The 24,421-nt window shown below is 42.2% G+C and overlaps 2 protein-coding genes across 15 annotated transcripts in view; one reads left to right on the top strand and one right to left on the bottom strand.

Annotated features, from left to right (window-relative positions):
- LIG1 (DNA ligase 1) overlaps positions 1 to 24,143 on the bottom strand; it is a 268,524-nt gene extending 244,381 nt beyond the window's left edge. For 3 of the 4 annotated variants that reach the window (XM_056541820.1, XM_056541819.1, XM_056541824.1), the window contains exon 1: positions 381 to 503. In XM_056541820.1, coding sequence (XP_056397795.1) covers positions 381 to 488 — 108 coding nt within the window. In that variant the 5' untranslated portion in view covers positions 489 to 503. Of the gene's footprint in view, positions 1 to 380; positions 504 to 24,015 lie in introns of those variants that run through there. The other variant, XM_056541822.1, reaches the window with a different exon arrangement.
- The window catches only part of ZSWIM9 (zinc finger SWIM-type containing 9), a 124,410-nt gene that overhangs the window by 31,634 nt on the left and 68,355 nt on the right, over positions 1 to 24,421 (top strand). For 3 of the 11 annotated variants that reach the window (XM_056541811.1, XM_056541808.1, XM_056541814.1), the window contains exons 2-3: positions 19,409 to 19,573; positions 21,949 to 22,035. The exons of 4 other annotated variants lie outside the window; for them this stretch is intronic. The gene's annotated coding sequence lies outside the window, so the exon portion shown is untranslated. Of the gene's footprint in view, positions 1 to 19,408; positions 19,574 to 21,948; positions 22,036 to 24,254; positions 24,390 to 24,421 lie in introns of those variants that run through there. 4 more of the 11 variants (XM_056541809.1, XM_056541812.1, XM_056541810.1 and 1 more) reach the window with 3 other exon arrangements.

Raw genomic sequence — 24,421 nt, forward strand, 5'->3', positions numbered from 1 at the left:
CTCAGAACCTTCTGTTTCTTCATGTAATCCCTGGAAAACACAATGACAATTTAAGCAGGGCTCTGTAGGGGCCATATGGTCACTTCCAGGACTCCTTGGGGGAGATTTATCAAAATCTGTGTAGAAGAACATTGCTGCAGTTTCCCTTAACAATTAATCAGATCCCTCCTTTCATTTTTCACAGGCTTCTTTAAAAATGAAAGAAGCAATCTGATTGGTAGCTGTTGGTAACAGCACCACTTTTCCTCTACACAGGTTTTGATAAATCTCTCCTCTTGTTCTTTACACTGATGATAGTTCTTAAAGGGAATCTGTCATCAGAATCACCAGCACTAACCTAGGATTTTAGTGCAGGTAAATCTTAAGACAATGGCACTTACCGTTGATATTCCCAGTTTTCGAATTATGCTAATGAAGTAGCATGTGCGTTCCCAATCCCCGAGTGCGCTGTGTTGTCCGGCCTGGATCTTCTTAGTTAACGCTCTCATCACCCCGTGAAATCTCTGTTGTAAAAAGAGAAATTTCACTTCATATCGTCTGTCAGCGACGATTCAGAAGCTGTGGCCACAGGCATATTAAAGGAAATCTGGCATCAGTATCACCCACACTAACCTGTCATACAGGCTTGTAGTGCGGGTGATACTGATGAAAATTATATTTACGACGTCCGGAAACGCCACGCCGTTCCTATGATGGCCGTCACACCCCCTCCCATAGACATGATGGTGTGACATCACTTCCCCAGTCCCGGAAACCTGAAGGTTTCCGAAACTAGAGATGCAGCTCCACATAGAATGTGGGTGCTGCAGGGAGATCGCAGGTGGTCCCAGCAACGGGCCCCCCACGATCAGACGTCTTATCCCCTCCAAACTGTGCCCCTCCAGATTTTGCAAAACTACAACTCTCAGCATGCCCAGACATTCCAAGCATGCTGGGAGTTGTAGTTCTGTATTATCTGGCCCTTCAGATGTTGCAGATCTACAACTCCCAGCATGCCTGGACAGTCTGGGCATGCTGGGAGTTGCAATTTTGCAACATCTGGAGGGGCGCAGTTAGGAGACCACTACACAGTGGTCTCCAAACTGTGCCCCTCCAGCCATTGCAAAACTACAACTCCCTGCATGCACTGACAGACCATGAGAGTTGTACTTTTGCCACAGCTGGAGGCACATGGGTGGGGAAACACGGAGTTAGTCTGTGTTTCCTCAAAAATGTGCCTCCAGCTGTGGCAAAACTACAACTGGCAGTTGTAGTTTTGCAATGGCTTGAGGTTTGCGCTGCAAAATTCGCTGTAATTCCCCACCCGTGTAATTCTACACAACACTAACACAAAATAAAGAGTAAAACATATACAGCCATGTGATAGCCTGGAGGGTATAGGGTATGGGGAGTGTAGCTGTGCAGTAATGAAAGGGTGCTTGTTAACCCCTGCTATTTGTGACACCAGGGTAAGGGTTCCTCAATGACGCTTTTCCTACTGCCACCCTTCCCAAGAGCGATAGGGAGGTAGATAAGAAGAAGGTAAGTACTATACATTACTATAGAATATATATAATTATTAAATATATACATATATATTAACATTAGAGATAGACCTTAGGAGAGGCGACTAGGGGCTGTCCCACCTGAGGAACCCTACCTAAACGTAGTTACTCTGACTTTGCGGACCTTTACACTAGGTACGGTATGCAATACGGTACCGGGACACCACACACACACCCTTACACAGTTTGCCCCCCCCCCCCCCCCAAATAAAAATAAAAAAACGGATAAATGGAGCCTCCAGCTGTTGCACAACAACAACTCCCAGCATTGCCAGACAGCTATTGACTGTCCAGGCATGCTGGACATTTTGCAACAGCTGGAGGCACCCTGTTTGGGACACACTGCCGTAGTGTATTTTTGGTGGTGGTGGCAAGTGTAAAGCTTTCATACGGGTCTTCCCCCTTGCAATGCAATAGGAGGGACCTATGAGTGGAGGGTAAATCCAATATTATTAACATTTGACCGCTAAGCGGTCACTAAGACCCTAAATTTCCCACCCAATATAAAACTTAACGTTTAATGAGCCAAGATTAAAATAACCTCACACATATTGATCCATGGTGCATTGATTGGCATGACACTGCATGCTATAGAAGTGAATTGAAAAATTAGACTGTGGCTGCAGTCCACAGTCTATAGTGTGAGACAATTAAAAATCTAACACATTGCCCGCCCGCCCGACGTTTCGCCACAGGCTGTGGCTTTATCAAGGGCTAAGAGGCAAATGGCGTGCAAACAAGCCTTGCAGGGGTTTAAATAACCTCCTGTCTCTAACGTCATTAGAACATGTCACTTCCTGTATTAACATGACATCTCATTGGTTACAATCATATGCAGACTAATGATTGACCGCTTCCTGGCCAATGAATTTTAGACCAGGATGCATCTTGCTATATTCGTTTGATTGACAGCATCCTCGACCAACCAGCTGAGAACAATCAAGCTTCTGAACTCCTCATTGGTGCCGGAAGCTGTATACGTATGTGCGCCATCGGTCCTGCGCTAACTAATAGCTTCCCGAACCTCCGATATGGGCGCATGCGCAGTACGGATGCGCAGAAGAACGTGCGCGAATACTTAGTCATATACAGGCACTGCTGGAAGCTGCGCGACAGACATATGCGCCGGCACTTAGCCGATTTTTGGCATATGATTCACTCATGGCTATTGTGATAGGGCTGTAATACACAATATAACCACTATTGTGAACAACGACTGCGTAGCAAGTGATAGGTTAATTCGAGAACACTAATAAGTTACTATCTGGCAATATAGGACGGCCAACCTAGCAACATAGGTATAAGATCAGAACAAGGAAATATTAATCGATAGAGGGAGGAGCAAATACTCATCTGTTCTGCATAGATGTAGTCATAATTAATTCATATCATCAACGGAAGTTAATCATAAATATAATTAATAAAGGCTTATAACGGCTCTTCTATATAGTAACAATTGTAATAAGTGATTCCTGTCCTACAAGAAGGCTGCAAAGGTGAAGCCTTCATTCAGTCCATTTGGACTTTGGGATTTTAATCTCCAAATCCAACGGGCTTCTTCTTGAAGCAGTCTGGTGTTAAGATTGCCACGTCTCGGACCTAGTTTACACTGGGTAATGCCACAGAAACGTAATTCAAAGGGAGCATCATTGTGTACAGTCCTCATATGCCTAGCAATTGGCGTATCTTGGTAGGTGTTAATAGTACTCATATGTTTTGAGATACGCCTACGCAATTGTTGAACTGTCTTTCCTACATAGATTTTAGGACAATTGCAAGTGGCTAGGTACACTACCCCCGTCGTTTGACAGGTGATGAAGTCCCTAATTTGATATTTCCGATTATCAATCGGATTAGAGAATTCTTTTGTACGTGGCATAAATTTGCAAAAATTGCACCGTCCACATGGATGTGATCCTTGAATTGATGATTTCAACCAACTGGATGCAGACTCCTCTGCATAAAAACTCCTAACTATTTGATTTTGAATATTGGGTCCTCTACGATAGGTTATAGAGGGGTGAGTAGAGATCACCTCCCTAAGGTCATTATCCACCTGTAATATAGGCCAATATTTCCTAAGTATATTCATGATTTTTTGATTGTGTTGATCAAAAGTTCCGATACACCTAATGATCTTTTGGCCACTATTGTCTTTAGCCAATTTGTGATCACGTAATAATTCAGATCTTGGAGTAGCCCTGGCTCTGGCGAAGGCCTTGTGAAGGACTTTCTTAGGGTAACCTCTATTGGTGAAGCGTCTATACAGGAGATCACATTCTTCTTGAAATTTAAGAGGATCAGAGCAATTCCTTTTGGCTCGTAGATATTGACTGATAGGGATACCTTTCTTCAATGGTACGGGATGATAACTCTTCCAATTGAGAAAACTATTGGTTGACGTAGGTTTACGATATATAGAAGTGTGAATGTGACCAAGTGCATCAATAGTGATAGTGAGGTCAAGAAAATGAAGAAATTTATCATGAATTTCAGAAGTAAAGTGCATATTAATATGATTAGTGTTAAGTGCTTGAACGAAGGATTGAAATAATTGTGTGGTGCTGTCCCAAAAAATCAATATATCATCTATATAACGACCCCAAAATAAAATGTGAGAGTTAAATTCTTGAAAAGTGTCAGAGAAAACGTGAGTGTCTTCCCACCACCCTAAGAATAAATTAGAATAATTCGGTGCACAAGGAGTGCCCATAGCAGTGCCCTTCAACTGAAAATAAAAGTGCCTATCAAAAAGGAAAAAATTATGAGTAAGTAGAAAACGTAATAAGGTCAAAACAAATTTGTTGTGTGCTGTGTACTGAAGACCTTTAGTAGTTAGGAAATGTTGTACAGCATGAAGTCCCTGTTCATGTTGGATGTTTGTATAGAGAGATTCCACATCCAAACTAGCTATAAGAGTACCTGGAGGGAATGTGATCTCCTGTAATTTCTTCACAGTGTCCTTGGTATCCTTAATAAAGGACGGAAGAGAGGAAACAAAAGGGGCCAAGAACTGATCTACATAGTGACTGATATTTTGTGTAATATTGTCACACCCTGAAACAATAGGTCTGCCAGGGATAGGGGAACTCCGTTTGTGCACCTTAGGAAGGGCGTAGAAAGTGGCTATTGTTGGCGATGGATTAAAGAGATATTTAAATTCTTCTTCTGTTATCAATTGGTCTATTCTTGCCTCTTGTAAAATTGTACGTAAATTCTGGTTAAACTCCTGAAGTGGGTTATGGTCAAGTTTACGATAAGTATCTTTATCATTCAACAGTCTCATCACCATAGCCTTATAATAACTTTTATCCATCAGGACGATGTTTCCTCCTTTATCAGAAGGTTTGCAAACAATCTCATTATTATGTTGTATTTCATCAAGTGCTCGGATTTCTTCCGTAGATAAGTTAGATGGAATATGGGGAGTCCTTGACCTTAGGGAACTGATCTCGTGTGTAACCATCTTAACAAAAGTATCGATATTAGAGTATTGTGACAAGGATGGTGTAAAACTTGACTTAGGTTTAAGATTAGAGAAGGGAGCTTCAACTGAGACAATTCCTGTCTCACTTTCTTCTTCTAGCTGTTCTAGCATAGTAACAACTTGCTGATCTTGTTGTCTGTTCACAGCAGGATTGGTAGCAAGGTTTTTGTGAAATTTGTGTAGGGCAAGCTTCCTGCCAAATAGATTTATATCTTTAGTCCAAGTAAAAATATTACAAGGTGGTGTAGGGGTGAATGATAACCCCTTTTGTAATACTGACAGATGGTGTTCATTCAGAACTAGGGATGACAGGTTACAAATTTGCAATTGGTCACTGGTAGCATCAGTTATTGTCTGGGAATTGGATTGTATCCCCATTTGTCGCGATCCCTCAGTTGGACCCCTGGTTCTAAAAAAAGGTGAGGGGGATTCTGTGGTAATCCTCCCATATGAGTAATCGTTGGAATGCCAGGTGCCCGTGGGGCAGCTGTTGTTGCTGTAGGACCAGGTATCACTGGGGTCATATGTACCTCTGCAGGATTGGGTAAGGCAGAGGATAAAAATCCATGTGAGTGCATGGAGGGATGGCCACCTCCTTGAGTAGTATGAGGTGGGCATGGTTGTGAATGGCCTTGTGGTCTAGGGGTGTTCTCAGATTTAAAAGTACCAGTATTTTTTCTGTAGGGTTGACGTCTCTTATTGCTCCTAGATCGCGATCTAGGGTGAAACCTCTTAGGGCCACTCTGGACGTTAGTACTATCCTCAGTACCTGAGTATTCAGAATCCGAAATATCTGTATACCTATTACCCTGAAAATCTTGTTGTTGTGATTTTAAATAAATCTGTCCTGTTTCAAAATCCCTCTTGTCTCGTACGTATTTCCTGTGTTTCCTTTCTTTAATCTCACTTAAAAAACTATCAAGATGTTTCTTAAGTTTTTGCTCCAAAAGAGGATACTCAGGTTGTGTTTGGAATATTTTAATTTCACTAATTTGTGTTTCCAACTGTATACCAATTTTTGTAAATGCACCCTTCTCAAAATCTAGTAGATATTGTAACATACGTAAGGAGTTTTCAGTTAAAAGTTGTTGCCAACCTTGTATGAATTCAGTTTCGTTTTGATGTGAGTTAGGAGTGATATTGATTCTTAAACCACGATAAACAATTTTTTGCTGGAGGTATGTTTCGAGACTGGCAATCTCCCACCAGGAACGATAATACTGTTTATAAGTTTTTTGTAAATCCCTAAAAGCTGAATTTATATCAACTTGATTAAAGGGAAGATTTTGAAGTGAAAAGACATGAGCAGCATCAGCTTTAGAGTGCTCTAAATTAGGTTTGTTGGACAGGAATCCAGCCATCAGTGCATAATAAGCTTGACAGTCCACAAAAAGGAGTGATTAACTCCAATTAATTAATGCAATAGGAGGGACCTATGAGTGGAGGGTAAATCCAATATTATTAACATTTGACCGCTAAGCGGTCACTAAGACCCTAAATTTCCCACCCAATATAAAACTTAACGTTTAATGAGCCAAGATTAAAATAACCTCACACATATTGATCCATGGTGCATTGATTGGCATGACACTGCATGCTATAGAAGTGAATTGAAAAATTAGACTGTGGCTGCAGTCCACAGTCTATAGTGTGAGACAATTAAAAATCTAACACATTGCCCGCCCGCCCGACGTTTCGCCACAGGCTGTGGCTTTATCAAGGGCTAAGAGGCAAATGGCGTGCAAACAAGCCTTGCAGGGGTTTAAATAACCTCCTGTCTCTAACGTCATTAGAACATGTCACTTCCTGTATTAACATGACATCTCATTGGTTACAATCATATGCAGACTAATGATTGACCGCTTCCTGGCCAATGAATTTTAGACCAGGATGCATCTTGCTATATTCGTTTGATTGACAGCATCCTCGACCAACCAGCTGAGAACAATCAAGCTTCTGAACTCCTCATTGGTGCCGGAAGCTGTATACGTATGTGCGCCATCGGTCCTGCGCTAACTAATAGCTTCCCGAACCTCCGATATGGGCGCATGCGCAGTACGGATGCGCAGAAGAACGTGCGCGAATACTTAGTCATATACAGGCACTGCTGGAAGCTGCGCGACAGACATATGCGCCGGCACTTAGCCGATTTTTGGCATATGATTCACTCATGGCTATTGTGATAGGGCTGTAATACACAATATAACCACTATTGTGAACAACGACTGCGTAGCAAGTGATAGGTTAATTCGAGAACACTAATAAGTTACTATCTGGCAATATAGGACGGCCAACCTAGCAACATAGGTATAAGATCAGAACAAGGAAATATTAATCGATAGAGGGAGGAGCAAATACTCATCTGTTCTGCATAGATGTAGTCATAATTAATTCATATCATCAACGGAAGATTGATCTGAATTGATCTGATTGATCTGAATTATTACGTGATCACAAATTGGCTAAAGACAATAGTGGCCAAAAGATCATTAGGTGTATCGGAACTTTTGATCAACACAATCAAAAAATCATGAATATACTTAGGAAATATTGGCCTATATTACAGGTGGATAATGACCTTAGGGAGGTGATCTCTACTCACCCCTCTATAACCTATCGTAGAGGACCCAATATTCAAAATCAAATAGTTAGGAGTTTTTATGCAGAGGAGTCTGCATCCAGTTGGTTGAAATCATCAATTCAAGGATCACATCCATGTGGACGGTGCAATTTTTGCAAATTTATGCCACGTACAAAAGAATTCTCTAATCCGATTGATAATCGGAAATATCAAATTAGGGACTTCATCACCTGTCAAACGACGGGGGTAGTGTACCTAGCCACTTGCAATTGTCCTAAAATCTATGTAGGAAAGACAGTTCAACAATTGCGTAGGCGTATCTCAAAACATATGAGTACTATTAACACCTACCAAGATACGCCAATTGCTAGGCATATGAGGACTGTACACAATGATGCTCCCTTTGAATTACGTTTCTGTGGCATTACCCAGTGTAAACTAGGTCCGAGACGTGGCAATCTTAACACCAGACTGCTTCAAGAAGAAGCCCGTTGGATTTGGAGATTAAAATCCCAAAGTCCAAATGGACTGAATGAAGGCTTCACCTTTGCAGCCTTCTTGTAGGACAGGAATCACTTATTACAATTGTTACTATATAGAAGAGCCGTTATAAGCCTTTATTAATTATATTTATGATTAACTTCCGTTGATGATATGAATTAATTATGACTACATCTATGCAGAACAGATGAGTATTTGCTCCTCCCTCTATCGATTAATATTTCCTTGTTCTGATCTTATACCTATGTTGCTAGGTTGGCCGTCCTATATTGCCAGATAGTAACTTATTAGTGTTCTCGAATTAACCTATCACTTGCTACGCAGTCGTTGTTCACAATAGTGGTTATATTGTGTATTACAGCCCTATCACAATAGCCATGAGTGAATCATATGCCAAAAATCGGCTAAGTGCCGGCGCATATGTCTGTCGCGCAGCTTCCAGCAGTGCCTGTATATGACTAAGTATTCGCGCACGTTCTTCTGCGCATCCGTACTGCGCATGCGCCCATATCGGAGGTTCGGGAAGCTATTAGTTAGCGCAGGACCGATGGCGCACATACGTATACAGCTTCCGGCACCAATGAGGAGTTCAGAAGCTTGATTGTTCTCAGCTGGTTGGTCGAGGATGCTGTCAATCAAACGAATATAGCAAGATGCATCCTGGTCTAAAATTCATTGGCCAGGAAGCGGTCAATCATTAGTCTGCATATGATTGTAACCAATGAGATGTCATGTTAATACAGGAAGTGACATGTTCTAATGACGTTAGAGACAGGAGGTTATTTAAACCCCTGCAAGGCTTGTTTGCACGCCATTTGCCTCTTAGCCCTTGATAAAGCCACAGCCTGTGGCGAAACGTCGGGCGGGCGGGCAATGTGTTAGATTTTTAATTGTCTCACACTATAGACTGTGGACTGCAGCCACAGTCTAATTTTTCAATTCACTTCTATAGCATGCAGTGTCATGCCAATCAATGCACCATGGATCAATATGTGTGAGGTTATTTTAATCTTGGCTCATTAAACGTTAAGTTTTATATTGGGTGGGAAATTTAGGGTCTTAGTGACCGCTTAGCGGTCAAATGTTAATAATTCCCCCTTGCAAATCCCTAATTTAGGCATCAAGTGCACATGCCGCTTTCTTGCTGTGGAACCCTGTCGTATTTCAAGGCCTAAATTGGTGATTTGCACAGGGGTGACTGACAGTTGCAGCAGTTTTGGCGCAAATGCAAAAAAAGAAAAAAACACATGTGACCCCATTTTGCAAACTACACCACTCACGGAATGTAACAAGGGGTGCAGTGAGCATTTAAACCCCACAGATTGTTCTAACAGTGGTCCATGAAAATGAATTTTTATTTTTATTTGCGCAGACCACTGTGGGGTGTAAATGCTCATTGCACCCCTTGTTACATTCCGTGTGGGGTGTAGTTTCCAAAATTGGGTCACAAGTGCAACAATTAAGCTCCCATGCTGCCAGAACAGTTGACCCCCCGTCCACTGTTCTGGCAGCATGGGAGCTTAATTGTTGCCTTGCCTCCGACTTCAATTCCAGCCAAATTCTCTCCCCAATAAACAAACTTTGCTCCTTCTCTTTGTAGTGCATTGTAGTGCACCAACAGAGCACTTAATGTCCACATATGGGGTATTTCCATACTCAGAAAAAATGGTTTTACAATTTATTTTTCTCCTATTAGCCTTTGTGAAAATGAAAAATTTGGGATAACACCTGACTTTTTGTGAAAAAAATAAAAATTTTCATTTTCACATCCAACTTTAATGAGAAGTCGTCAAACACCTGTGGGGTGTCTAAGAGGAACTCCGGTGGAAACATGTAGAAAACAAATGTTTTTAGATCAACTGGAGCTGGAAAGTTAAACAGATTTGTAAATGACTTCTATTAAAAAATCTTAATCCTTCCAGTACTTATCAGCTACTGTATACTACAGAGAAATCTTTGAATTTCTTTTCTGTCTGACAACAGTGCTCTCTGCTGACACCTCTGTCTGTGCAAATCCCCATAGAAATCCTTTCCTGCTCTGCACAGTTCCTGACACTGACAGAGGTGTCAGCAGAGAGCACTGTTGTCAGACTGGAAAGAACTTCACAAATTTCTCTGTAGTATATCTGTAGCATACAGTAGCTGATACGTTCTGGAAGGGTTAAGATTTTTAAAAAGAAGTAATTTACAAATCTGTTTAACTTTCTTGCACCAGTTGATTTAAATAAAAAAAAAATTTCCACCTGAGTTCGCTTTAAAGCTCACTTTACCCCTCATTATTTAACTTGAGGGGTGTATTTTCCCAAATAGTGTGCTATGTGCTATTTTTTGTTGATGTTCTGGCATGTTGGGGGCTTCCTTAATGTGACATGCCTCCCAAAAACCATTTCAGCAAAATTCTTTCTCCAAAAGCCAAATTTTGCTCCTTTCCTCGTTAGCACTGTTGTGTTCCCGCAGGGCTCCTTACGTCCACATATGGAGTATTTCCATACCCAGAAGTAATGGGGTTACACATTTTGGGGGGCCTTTTCCCCTTTTACCCTTTGTGAAAATGAAAAATTTGGGGTAACACATGCATTTAAGTGAAAAAAATTAAAATTTTCATTTTCACGACCAACTTTAAAGCTCACTGTACCCCTCATTACGTTCCTTGAGGGGTGTATTTTCTGAAATAGTATGCCATGTGTTTTTTTTTTTTTCTATTCTGGCACCATGGGGCGGAGTACCCCTTTAATGCATAGAGTGACAGAGGTCAGATTTGAAAATAGTTTTATCGTGCGGTCAGCAACAGACGGATAGGCGTGGCTGGGGATCGTAATGCCCCACCTCCGCCACGCCTTTCCCCTGTAAGTGAGCGCTGGACCACAGGTCCCCACCCCCCGATGTCCATGTTGTGCGGGCCGGCGTGACTCCACTGAGCCTATACATATAATGTGCACCTTTATGATACAGTGCCCGTACTCCTCTTCTTTCTTCTCATGGTGCCAGAGACGCGCTGCTTCTGCTTTCACTATAGGCAGAGAGCTGGCTCCCGTTGTCTGCCGCCAGCTCAGTGCGCCTGCGCAGTGCTAGAGGCAAGGAGTGAGCTCTCTGCCTATAGTGAAAGCAGAAGCAGCGCGTCTCCGGCACCATGAGAAGAAAGAAGAGGAGTACGGGCACTGTATTTCATATAACATAAAGGTGCACATTATATGTATAGGCTCAGTGGAGTCACGCCGCCCGCACATCATGGACATCGGGGGGTGGGGACCTGTGTGTCAATCACACAGTGGTCCAGCGCTCACTTACAGGGGATAGGCGTGGCGGAGGCGGGGCATTATGATCCCCAGCCACGCCTATACGACTGTTGCTGACCGCACGATAAAACAATTTTCCTGCTGATAAAGTGTGATAAACAGCAGCCAGAAGTACAGCTGCATTACACGTATCATCATCTATACTATCATGGTATTAGTCTGGGGGGTATAATTTGCATGACAGTTGCACTTTAACAGGTTAAAGGGAACCCAAGTTTTACCCTATACAACGAGTGGCAACACATAATAATAGAGGTTAATATCATGTGTCCTACCATGCCTGGATGTCTGCTGGTACGTCTCTAAATGTGGAGAAAACTACTTTTATAACTGTCACACGCAGTATGTAAATGAGGCTCAGTCGGGCGTGCGGCTGCTAAAGTAGTCATGGCTACCAGAGCAGTAATCACGTCTATTCAGGCTCAAATAATACCTATCTAGGTATGATTCAGCAGCTCAGTCAGGGTCTGATGTCATTTCTCAGAGGTAGGCTGTCAATCACGTCTACCAACTTAGCATCTCAGAGCTCCGTGGTCCATTCATATATTGCTGCCGGGATTGAGCTAAAATCTGTTCTCCTCTAAATCAACGTTTCGCCGGTGGGACCCGGCTTTTTCAAGAGTCTCAGACTCTTGAAAAAGCCGGGTCCCACCGGCGAAACATTGATTTAGAGGAGAACAGATTTTAGCTCAATCCCGGCAGCAATATATGGATGGACCACGGAGCTCTGAGATGCTAAGTCGGTAGACGGCATTGAAGCAGAGCACTGCATACAGAGCCCCCTGGTCAGATACATCCAAGCATAAATATGCCGTAAAACTAAAATAAATGAACACGGGATTGTAATTTTAATCACACACTGCCACCTAGTGGGCAATTTTGAGCACGTTAATACAGATTATTATTTGAAAAATTAAAAGTTAAGTTTTAGACTAGAGAGGGTCTTTATTCAGGGTTTACCCTGAGGGGAGTTGCATCCCCAAGGTTTTTTGTCTCTGGTGACTACTTAAGCCTCATTTACATACTGCATGTGACAGTTATTAAAGTTGTTTTTGCCACATTTACAGACGTGCCAGCAGACATCCAAACATGGTAGGACACATAATATTAACCTCTATTACGTGTTGCCACTCGTTATATATGGTAAAACTTAATGACGGGTTCCCTTTAATCATCCCAGTTCACTCCCTCAATCATAATAAACCACCACCTGCCTTTATTGTTATTTTTTTTTGTTTCCTACCTTGATATTGTGCTGTATATTCTGATCAGTCTCAGTCAGTATTATAGACCGGTAAGGGGCGTTCCACAGCGTGCTGTGACATCATCTGAAGCCATACAGGGGAGAACTCCCTTACTCCATTATGCTGCTCTGAACACACAGCCTAGAGCAGTTGATTGTGTGATGAGCTGTGATGAGACCGTACACAACCCCTCTGCTCTGAATTCTAAGGGTCTATTCACATGGCGGAATTTCCGCCAGCGGAATTCTGCTTGTGGTATTCCTCCTCAAATGAAAGCCCAATGGGATTCCGCACTCCCGTTGACACTTCAGAATTTCCGCTAGGAAATGCAGGTTGGAACTCATCTCAGCATAGTGTATAGAGCCCCCCTTCCCTTTGAGCTGAGCTAGACTTTAGAGCAAGGTTTCCCAACCAGGGTGCCTCCAGATGTTTTTAAACTACAACTCAGCATGCCTTTATCCCCTTAAGGACCAAGCCAATTTTCACTGTAGGACCAGAGCGTGTTTTGCACATCTGACCACTGTCACTTTAAGAATTAATATCTCTAAAACGCTTTTACCGAATATTCTGATTCTGAGAATGTTTTTTCGTGACATATTCTACTTTATTTTGGTGGTAAATTTTCGTTGTTACTTGCATCTTTTTTTGGTGAAAAATCCCAAAATTTCATGAACATTTTTAAAATTTAGCATTTTTCTAACTTTGAAGCTCTCTACTTGTAAGGAAAATTGATATTCCAAATAAATTTTATTTTTATTTACAAATACAATATGTCTATTTTATGTTGGCATCATAAAATGGACATATTTTAACTTTTTGAAAAAATTAGAGGGCTTCAAAGTAGAGCAGCAATTTTCAAAAATTTCATGAAAATTGCAAAATCAGAAGGGACAGATGTTACAGAACTACAACTCCCAGCATGCCTGGGCAGTCTGGGCATGCTGGGAGTTGCACTTTGGCCTTCCTAATGGTTGCCACAGTAAAGTTCACATTACTTTCACTTTCATTCCCCCCCCCCCCCCCCCCCACATCGCTTTCCTACCTGAGCCGGGATCCAGCAGTCTGCAGCGGCGATCAGCTGTTCCCAGGCATCTTCTCCTGCAGGTACCGACCTCCATCTTCTCCCCATGTTCCCCGCGACATCCAGGGGTGGGCAGAACAGGGGGTTGCCATGGCAACCCACTGTCCTGCTCTGCCATTAGTCAGAATCAGTTCTGACCAATGGCAGGGGATAGGAGGAGATCGCAGCATTGCAACTTCACTCCTACCCTGCAAGATGATCTGGACTGTCACTGACAGGTCGGTTCATCACTATTTTCCGGGCTGATCAGGTCACCAGAGACCCGATCAGCCCGGAATAGCAGAAAATCGCATGTCTGAATTGACATGCGATTTCCTGCGATCGCCGACATGGGGGGGGTCTCAGGACCCCCCTCGGCATTTGCCTCGGACGCCTGCTGAATGATTTCAGCAGGCGTCCAGTTTCGCAACCCGCCCATTGCACGGCGGGATGCGAAATTCCCACGGACGTATGAGTACGTGCCTGGTCTTTAAGACCCAGGGCACAGGGACGTACTCATACATGCCTGGTCCTTAAGGGGTTAACCCCTTATAACGACGCAGGACGTATATTTACGTCCTGCACCGGCTCCCGCGATATGAAGCATCATATCGCGTCTGTCCCGGCGCTCATCAACGGCCGGGACCCGCAGCTGATACCACACATCGCCGATCGCGGCGATGTGCAGTATTAACCCTTTAGAAGCGGCGGTCAAAGCTGACCGCCGCTTCTAAAGTGAAAGTGACCCAGCTGCTCAGTCACTTTCAGTGAAATCGCGGCGTCCCGAACAGCTTACAGGACACCGGGAGGGCCCTTACCTGCCTCCTCAGTGTCCAATCGGCGAATGACTGCTCCGTGCCTGAGATCCAGGCAGGAGAAGTCAAGCGCCGATAACACTGATCACAGGCGTGTTAATACACGCCTGTGATCTGTGTAAAAGATCAGTGTGTGCAGTGTTATAGGTCCCTATGGGACCTATAACACTGCAAAAAAAAAGTTAAAAAAAAGTGTTAATAAAGGTCATTTAACCCCTTCCCTAATAAAAGTTTGAATCACCCCCCTTTTCCCATAAAAAAAATAAAACAGTGTAAAATTAAATAAAAATAAACATATGTGGTATCGCCGCGTGCGTAAATGTCCGAACTATAAAAATATATCATTAATTAAACCGCATGGTCAATGGCGTACGCGCAAAAAAATTCCAAAGTAAAAAAAAAGTGCATTTTTGGTCACTTTTTATACCATTAAAAAGTGAATAAAAAGTGATCAAAAAGTCTGATCAAAACAAAAATCATACTGATAAAAACTTCAGATCACGGCGCAAATCATGAGTCCTCATACTGCCCTCTACGTGGAAAAATAAAAAAGTTATAGGGGTCAGAAGATGACATTTTTAAACGTATAAATTTTCCTGCATGTAGTTATGATTTTTTCCAGAAGTGCGACAAAATCAAACCTATATAAGTAGGGTATTATTTTAACCGTATGGACCTACAGAATAATGATAAGGTGTAATTTTTACCGAAATATGCACTGCGTAGAAACGGAAGCCCCCAAAAGTTACAAAATGGCGTTTTTTCTTCGATTTTGTCGCACAATGATTTTTTTTTCCGTTTCTCCGTGCATTTTTGGGTAAAATGTTTAATGTCACTGCAAAGTAGAATTGGCGACGCAAAAAATAAGCCATAATATGGATTTTTAGGTGGAAAATTGAAAGGGGTATGATTTTGAAAAGGTAAGGAGGAAAAAACGAAAGTGCAAAAACTGAAAAACCCTGAGTCCTTAAGAGGTTAAAAAGGAAAAAAAATTTTTATTTGACTATGCTACAGGGGCCGGTCTCCCATCCTCGGCGCTGCCTGCCAGTGTCTGTTGCATTTCTCCGTCGGTCCTTGAGATGGTAACGCTTGACCACTAAGTTTAACTTTCAGTTAAAGTAAGGTACCAGTAGGAGTTACTTATTAAGACCTTTGGAAATCAATATAAGGTTATTTTCAAACATATAAAATTATTTACTTTTTCCTTCGTACCAATCGATCTTTCTTTTCCTTTTCTTTTATTTATCTCCTTAATATATATGAATGTAAAATGATGTTTTTCCTGAACATATGTTGTGCATTAGGAACATCACCCGCTGAAATAGTTTCGCAGGTTTTTTATGTATAAAAAGCAAGGGAGCCAATCCCAGTCTAGCATTGGATCTGACGAAGAGGGGGTCCCCGCCCCTCGAAACGCGTTATCCCTGTATACTCTTGCACGAATAAAGAACCTTTTATTTTATTGAATACCGGACTCAGGGCTTTTATCTCAGCCATTACCTTGAAAAGGAGCGCTTTTGGAGCACCGTGTTTTTGTGGATCACAGATCCCTTTATTTGCCTCTACAGGGGCTGTAAAGTTAGTGTAGTTCATAATATAGTGTCTTTACCTGTGTGTGACGGTTTTCTCACAATTCTTATGTGATTTTCACCCCACTACTTATTTTTAACAGCATACAAAATGACTGTTGTCTCAGAATTTTCCCAGCTTGCAATGTGGCCGAGACCTGACTCACTAGTCAGCTGATGGCAGGGAGCCTGTCTGCTTCAATGGGTGGAAGGATCAATCTGCAACTAATGCAACAGCTGTAGGCACCCTGATTGAAAACCACAGGTCTTTGAATGGATGCAGCTCATTTATGTTTCAATGGGTGGGGTGGCTGATGTGTGGGAGGGAGGAAATGGAATTGTAGGATTTGTAATCAAAAAAAGAAAAGTCAAACAGGAAATACCAGTTCATAAACAGCTAGCCACAGTGTTATGGTAATCTCACAACACAGTCAATCAGCCCCAAGACAAGCGCAGATCCTTCCTAAAGCATGTCCATTACTGCCTGCCAGGTACATACTAAAATCACCTTATGGTGGATAACCCCTTTAAACAGCTGGAGGCACCCAGGTTGGGAAACGCTGCTCTATAGTCTAGCTCAGCTCAAAGGGAAAGGGGGCTCTATATACTGTGCTGAGATGAGTTCCAACCTGCATTTCCTGACTTCTGTCTCTGCCAGGCTGCTGCAGGAGAAAATCTGCTTGCAGGACTGCATGCAGGACCAGAAGGACCTCTGGTGGCCAAACATTTAGGGGTAAATTTAACACATAAAGTTACAAAAAGAAAAGTTACATAAAGCAATATATTAGAAAAGTAATTCAAGTAGGCTAATCTTTAATATATTACATTTTGTTGCTGGTGACAGGTACCATTTAACCCCTTAACGACGCAGGACGTATATTTATGTCCTGAGCCGGCTCCCGCAATATAACGCAGGGTCACGCGGTGACCCCGCGTCATATCGGGTCGGTCCTGGCGGCCATCAACGGCCAGGACCCGCGGCTAAAACAGGACATGCCTTGTATTAACCTTTCAGACATGGCGATCAAAGCTGACCGCCGCATCTGAAGTGAAACTGAAAGTATCCTCCTCGGTGTCCGATCGGCGAATTACTGCTCCAGATCCAGGCAGGAGCAGTCAAGCACCTATAACACTGATCAATGGCATATTAATACACGCCAGTGATCAGTGTAAAAGATCAGTGTGTGCAGTGTTATAGCCCCCTATGGGGGCTATAACACTGCAAAAAAAAAAGGGGAAAAAAAGTGTTAATAAATGTGATTTAACACCTTCCCTAATAAAAGTAAAAAAAAAAAATAAATAAATAAAAATAGAAATAAACATATGTGGTATCGCCGCGTGCGTAAATGTCCAAACTATAAAAATATATTGTTAATTAAACCGCACGGTCAATGGTATACGAGCAAAAAAATTCAAAAGTCCAAAATAGCATATTATTTGTCACTTTTTATACCATGAATGAATGAATAAAAAGTGATCAAAAAGTCAGATCAAAACAAAAATGGTACCGATAAAAACTTCAGATCACGGCGCAAAAAAATTGCCCTCATACCGCCCCGTACACAGAAAAATAAAAAAGTTATAGGGGTCAGAAGTGGACATTTGTAAACATACACATTTTCCTGCATGTAGTTATGATTTTTTACAGAAGTACGACAAAATCAAACCTATATAAGTAGGAAACCATTTTAATTGTATGGACCTACAGAATAAACATAAGGTGTCATTTTTACCGAAAAATGCACTGCGTAGGAACGGAAGCCCCCAAAAGTTACAAAATTGCGTTTTTCTTCAATTTTGTCGCACAATGATTTTTTTTTCAGTTTCGCCGTGGATTTTTGGGTAAAATGACTAATGTCATTGCTAAGTAGAATGGATGGCGCAAAAAATAAGCCATAATATGGATAATATGGATTTTTAGGTGGAAAATTAAAAGGGTTATGATTTTTAAAAGGTAAGTCCTTAAGAGGTTGAAGGGGTACTCCGGTGGAAAACTTTTTTTTAACAGATTTGTAAATTACTTCTATTAAAAAAATCTTAATCCTTCCAGTACTTATTAGCTGCCGAACACTACATAGGAAATTCTTTTCTTTTTAAAACATAGAGCTCTCTGCTAAATCACAAGCACAGTGCTCTCTGCTGACATCTCTGTCCATTTTAGGAACTGACCAGAGCAGCATATCTTTGCTATGGGGATTTTCTCCTACTCTTGACAGTTCTTAAAATGGACAGAGATGTCAGCAGAGAGCACTGTGCTCGTGATGTCAGCAGAGAGCTCTGTGTTCCAAAAAGAAAATAATTTCTTCTGTAGTATTCAGCAGCTAATAAGTACTGGAAGGATTAAGATTTTTTTAATAGAAGTAATTTACAAATCTGTTTAACTTTCTGGCACCAGTTGATTTTAAAAAAATAAAATAAAAAAACAAAAACGTTTTCTACTGGAGTAGCCTTTTAAGGCTGCCTCAGCCAGCCCTTAGCAATTGAGTGCAATAACCTAGATCAGCGTAATGTAATTGATCTATGTCAGCCTGGCTTATTTATGATAGGCCCCAAAAATGTGTAAGAAAAAAACTGAACTGACCCCCTTTCTCATTTTTTTTTTATAAAACACTATTAAAAAAAATAAACATTTGGTATCGCCACATGTGTAATTTTCCAAACTATGGCGTAAACACAAAAAAAGTCCAAATGTCATAATTGCTGATTTTGGTCACATCCCAGAAAAGAAAAACATAATAAAAAGTGATCAAATAGTCACATGTATGTTCACGTGGTACTTTTAAAAACTGGAGCTCTTGGGGCATAAAAAAAAAAAAACTAACACGGCTCTATAGGTGGAAAAATAATAAAGTTAAAGGGGTTAGAACATGGCAATGAACATTTTTTTTTTTTTTTAAGTTTTCTATCTTTTGTAACCCTAAATGAAACAAAATGTATCCAAGTTTCACCTTTATCATTGGAATCGTACTTACCCATAGAATAAAGGTAGCACCAATTTTACTGTATTACCTTGATTGTCAAAAAAATGATTGCCGCACCAAAAAGGGCAATTCTTTTTTTTTTCTTTAAAATTTTGCCTTGCACATGATGTAATGAAATTAAGTGTGCCAATGAAAAGGACAACTTGTCACGCAAAAATAAGCTCTAATACAACTTTGTGGAAAAATAAAAAAATTTTGGGTCTTAGAATGTGAGGAGGAAGAAAACATAAATCAAAACAAAAATTTGCAGGGTCATGAAGGGGTTAGAAGACAAATATTAGAGAGGGTCTTCGAATTACTGCAACATATCAATATTTTATGTTGGTGACAGCCTCTTTAGGAACTTCAGTGCAGAGGATAAACTGCTTCATCATGCCAGGAATGCAGGAAAGGAGGAGTAAGACCTAACTGCTCTGCTCCATCTGCTTACGCAACAGAGTGACGCGGGCCATCAATAACGCCAAGAGGCATCACTACGGCCACAGGACGGGACCTGGTAAGTATAGCTCCCCGTCCAGGGGACTACTTACGGGGCGGTGGGGGGGACTTTATGACTTCATATCCTCACCATCCCTGGGGGCAAAAACATTCCCCTGGGATGGTGAGGATAAAGATTTTAGTAAATATAATTCAGTGCCGAACTTTATATATGGTAAAATCTACTGCTTGGTTCCCTTTAAAGGGTACCTGTCATCATTTTCACCAAAACTAACCTGTTGGTACAAGTGTGTAGTGCAGGTGTCACTGATCATAACTATACTTACCTGTCCCCGTAACGTTGGCTTGTGATCTTCTACCTTTGTCTGCGGGCAGAGCTTCAGGAGCACCAATGTCACACCGCTGCTTCTTCTCTGGGTCCTGCTGCTGAATCTCAACCATCCTTGCACTTTTTAAAAATGATGTTTGGGTCCACTAATGGGCTGATGTGCAGATGCCAGAATTTCAGTGATATTCAAAGATCTGTCTACACAATGTTCTTAAAATCTTAAAGGGGTACTCTAGTGGAAACTTTTTTTTTTTTTTTTTTAAATCAACTGGTGCCAGAAAGTTAAACAGATTTGTAAATTACGTCTATTGAAAAATCTTAATCCTTCCAGTACTTATTAGCTGCTGAATACTACAGAAGAAATTATTTTCTTTTTGAAACACAGAGCTCTCTGCGGACATCACGAGCACAGTGCTCTCTGCTGACATCTCTGTCCATTTTTAGAACTGTCCAGAGTAGGAGAAAATACCCATAGCAAAGATATGCTGCTCTGGACAGTTCCTAAAATGGACAGAGATGTCAGCAGAGAGCACTGTCCTTGTCATGTCAACAGAGAGCACTGTGTTCGCAAAAGCAAATAATTTCCTCTGTAGTATTCAGCAGCTAATAAGTACTGAAAGGATTAAGATTTTTTAATAGAAGTAATTTACAAATCTGTTTAACTTTCTGGCACCAGTTGATTTAAAGCGCAACTGTCATGAGTTTTTAGCCCCCCCAGACTACTAAAATTGTAGTTACATATGTCCATAACGTGAGTGTAACCATACCTTTATGTGTTTTCCTCCTGGCACAGTCGGACAGGTGTGGCTTGGTTACACTCACGTTATGGACATCTGTAACAACATTGTAGTAGTCCGGGGGGCTAAAATCTCATGACAGTTGTGCTTTAAAAAAAAAAAAAAATAGTATCCCACCGGAGTACCCTTTAATTTAGGAGGTTATTACTCTAGCATATACTCTCATTAGCAGATATATTCTGAAGAGACGAGCTTTATAAACATTTGAATAACCTATTGTGTTCATTGATATATTACGCTATGTACTCTTCAATTCTATTAGACTGCTTTGTATGTGCTACAACGTATTCAGTTGTTATCCAATTTGTACATGTTGTTCTCTGTTTGTTTAAAAAACTTTCAATAAAAACATTGAACCAGATAGAGGATAAGTAGCTGATTGTGGGGGTTCCAACTGTTGGGACCCCCACAATCTCCGGGACAGGACCCGGCGCTCAGTGAGGAGCGTGTGCTGCATGCGCTCCATTCATTTCTATGTGAGTGCCAAAAAGACCTGAGTACAGCACACGGGCATCATTGTCGCTTCCATAGAATTTCACTGAGAGACCTGGGGTCCAGGACCAATCGGTTACTTATCCCCTATCCTGAGCCCTCATACATCCCTGTATACGAAAAATAAAAATAAAGTTATAGGGGGTCAGAAAAGCAAAATGTTATGGGGGGAGTTTTATCATAGCATTTAGAGCTTTTTTTGCCCACACTAGAAAAGTCGCATGAAAAGTCGCATGTGCGCCTTAGCCTTCTTTTTTGCAAACAGCACGCAAAAACCAGCAATCTTTCAAAAGTCAATTTCAGTTTTCACTTTGCTGTGATAATGAACTCCTCAAGTGCAAATAATGCACAAAAAGTTGCAAGTCCCTGCAAAACACCACAAATCTATGCCAGCCCAGACTTGGAGCTAAAGGTGACATCAGCCAATCATGGCTCCTGGAGGAGATTCCATGTGCGCCCAGTTAGTGCTGGGCGGTATACCGGTTCATACTGAATACCAAAATTTTTGTCCTGCACAATATGAATTTTTCCCATACCGCAATACCGGTTGGGCCCCCTCCCCCTCGGGAATGAATTATCAACCCAGCGCTGCGCTGTCCCCACATCGGGGAACTAATCATTTGTGACCCGCGAGCGCTGTTCTGCTTCTTACATGACAGCCGGCTTCTTACATGACAGTGCGCTCAACCTATCACCGGCCAAGGCGGAACATCGCTGCGGCCGGTGATAGGCTGACGGCTCTCCGACGTCCCTTTCCCCAGGAAGCAGGTGAGGCTGGTACCGAAGGTGAGTTAAAGTTTATTTTATCTTTTGCAGCCCGGGCATAGGGATACAGTGTACAGTAGAGAGTTCCAGCGCCGACGACCCGCAACAACAGGAGGACGATGAGGGCAGTGCTTGCAGGTGACATGTGATTAGTTCCCCGATAGGGACAGCGCAGCGCTGGGCTGATAATTAATTGGGGGGGGGGGGGGGGAGAAGCAGAACAGCGCTCGCGGGTCACATGATTTGGGGGGGGGGGGGGAGAAATACTGTTATATACCGTGGAACCGCCATAAGTTACAAAAATACTGTGATACACATATTTGGTCTACTGACATTTCGCAGTGTGAATTGGGCAGCGGAATCCCATTTCCAGCAAGGAATTCTGCTTCGAAATTCCAGTTGGAACTTCCGTAGTGTGAATCTAGCATAAGGGTGCGTTCCCACATGGCGTATACGTAGCGTATTCCACGCTGCAAAAAGTTTACGGCAGCAGTGGGAAATACACTGCGTATTCCTTGCTCACTATACACACAGGGCTTTCCGGTGGCAGAAAAAAATCCAAGTGGAAGCTCCGCCTAACTCACTAATGATAAGCCTATTAGGACAGCGATTTTTCATTTCTCTTATGTTTTTTTCCACTCGCTGTTTAATAGCCGTAAGTCTTTTTACACCTATAGGGCATATGAAAACTTGTTTTATATGGGAACAATTGTAGTTTGTAATGATGTTACTCATTTTTCCATAAAATATAGGGCAACGCGAAAAACAAATATTTGTGGGGCACAATGGAAAAAACACGCAATTTTGCCACTTTAAGCATGCGTTCCCACACGGCGTAAAATTTACGTCAGCAGCGGGAAATACGCTGCGTATTCCTAGCTCACTATACACACAGGGCTTTCCGGTGGTAGCCCTATGCGTGTAGTGAGTTTTGGAGGCGGAGCCGCATGTCACAGTCACGCCGGCACATGGCCCCGCCTCCAAAACTCACTACACGCATAGGGCTGCCGCCGGAAAGCCCTGTGTGTATAGTGAGCGAGGAATACGCAGCGTATTTCCCGCTGCTGCCGTAAATTTTGCGCAGCGTGAGATACGCTGTATATACGCCGTGTGAGAACGCATCCTTAAAGTGGCAAAATTGCGTGTTTTTTCAATTCTGCCCCACAAATATTTGTTTTTCGCGTTGCCTTATATTTTATGGAAAAATGAGTAACATCATTACAAACATCATTACAATTGTTCCCATATAAAACAAGTTTTCATATGCCCTATAGGTGTAAAAAGACTTACGGCTATTAAACAGCGAGTGGAAAAAAACATAAGAGAAATGAAAAATCGCTGTCCTAATAGGCTTATCATTAGTGAGTTAGGCTGGGTTCACACCACGTTTTGTTAAATACGGTTCCCGTATACGGTTGGGAGGAGGGGGCGGGGCTTAATCGCGGCGCCCGCACTCAGCCGTATTCGGGAACCGTATTTAATGTATGTCTATGAGCCGACCGGAGTGAACCGCAGCCTCCGGTCGGCTTCGTTTTCGGCCGTATGCGGTTTCCCGACGTGGTCGACCAGGTTTTTGCCTGCGGTCGGGAAACCGCATACGGCCGAAAACGAAGCCGACCGGAGGCTGCGGTTCACTCCGGTTGGCTCATAGACATACATTAAATACGGTTCCCGAATACGGCTGAGTGCGGGCGCCGCGATTAAACCCCGCCCCCTCCTTACAACCGTATACGGGAACCGTATTTAACAAAACGTGGTTAGTAAGTTTCCACTTGGTGTTTTTTTCTGGCAGTTTTTGGATATCTGCCACTGCAGTTTTTGAGCCAAAGCCAGAAGTGGATCCATAAGGAATAGGACATATGAAGGAAGGATTTACACATCTCCTCCCTTATGGATCCACTTCTGACTTTGGCTCAAAAACTCCAGTGGCAGTATTCCAAAAACTGGCAGAAAAAAAACCAAGTGGAAACGTAGCCTAAGAGCATATGACAACTAAAGCCTGTTTATTCATAATAATAATTAAAACAAGAGAAACTATAATGTTTCTCTTGTTTATAGCAATAAGACTTTTCACGTATTATTTGTTATACATTGACATGGGCAGGACTTTGTAATCACCAGTTAGTGGCAGCAATGACTATACTTTGTATAGAGAACTCCATCAGGGACCGCGCTTATACAGTGTGCAGTAAGAAATGTGGGCGCCATCAAGATGGCCGCCGCCGTGGTCCTCCTCTCTCAATTATGAAGACGCTTTGCGCTCACATTTCATCTACTAAAGGATTCCCTCCTGAAACCAAAACTCCGTCCACCCAACACGTGATGACGTATATCGTTGGCGTCATCTGATTGGTCAGCACCTGTCTTCCGCTAGAGGATCCTCCTTTGTATCGGTTGTTGAAGGGAAAGCTTTTTTTTTTCTTCTTTGCGTCATTTACCGGAAGCCGCTCATGAATATAGGGAAGTTACAAGTGCACCGGGAAGCGACTGCAGTAAGTGACCTCGTGTCTTCAGTTTTTTTTTT

Source organism: Hyla sarda, chromosome 10 (assembly GCF_029499605.1).
Source record: "Hyla sarda isolate aHylSar1 chromosome 10, aHylSar1.hap1, whole genome shotgun sequence".
Classification (NCBI taxonomy): Eukaryota; Metazoa; Chordata; class Amphibia; order Anura; family Hylidae; genus Hyla; species Hyla sarda.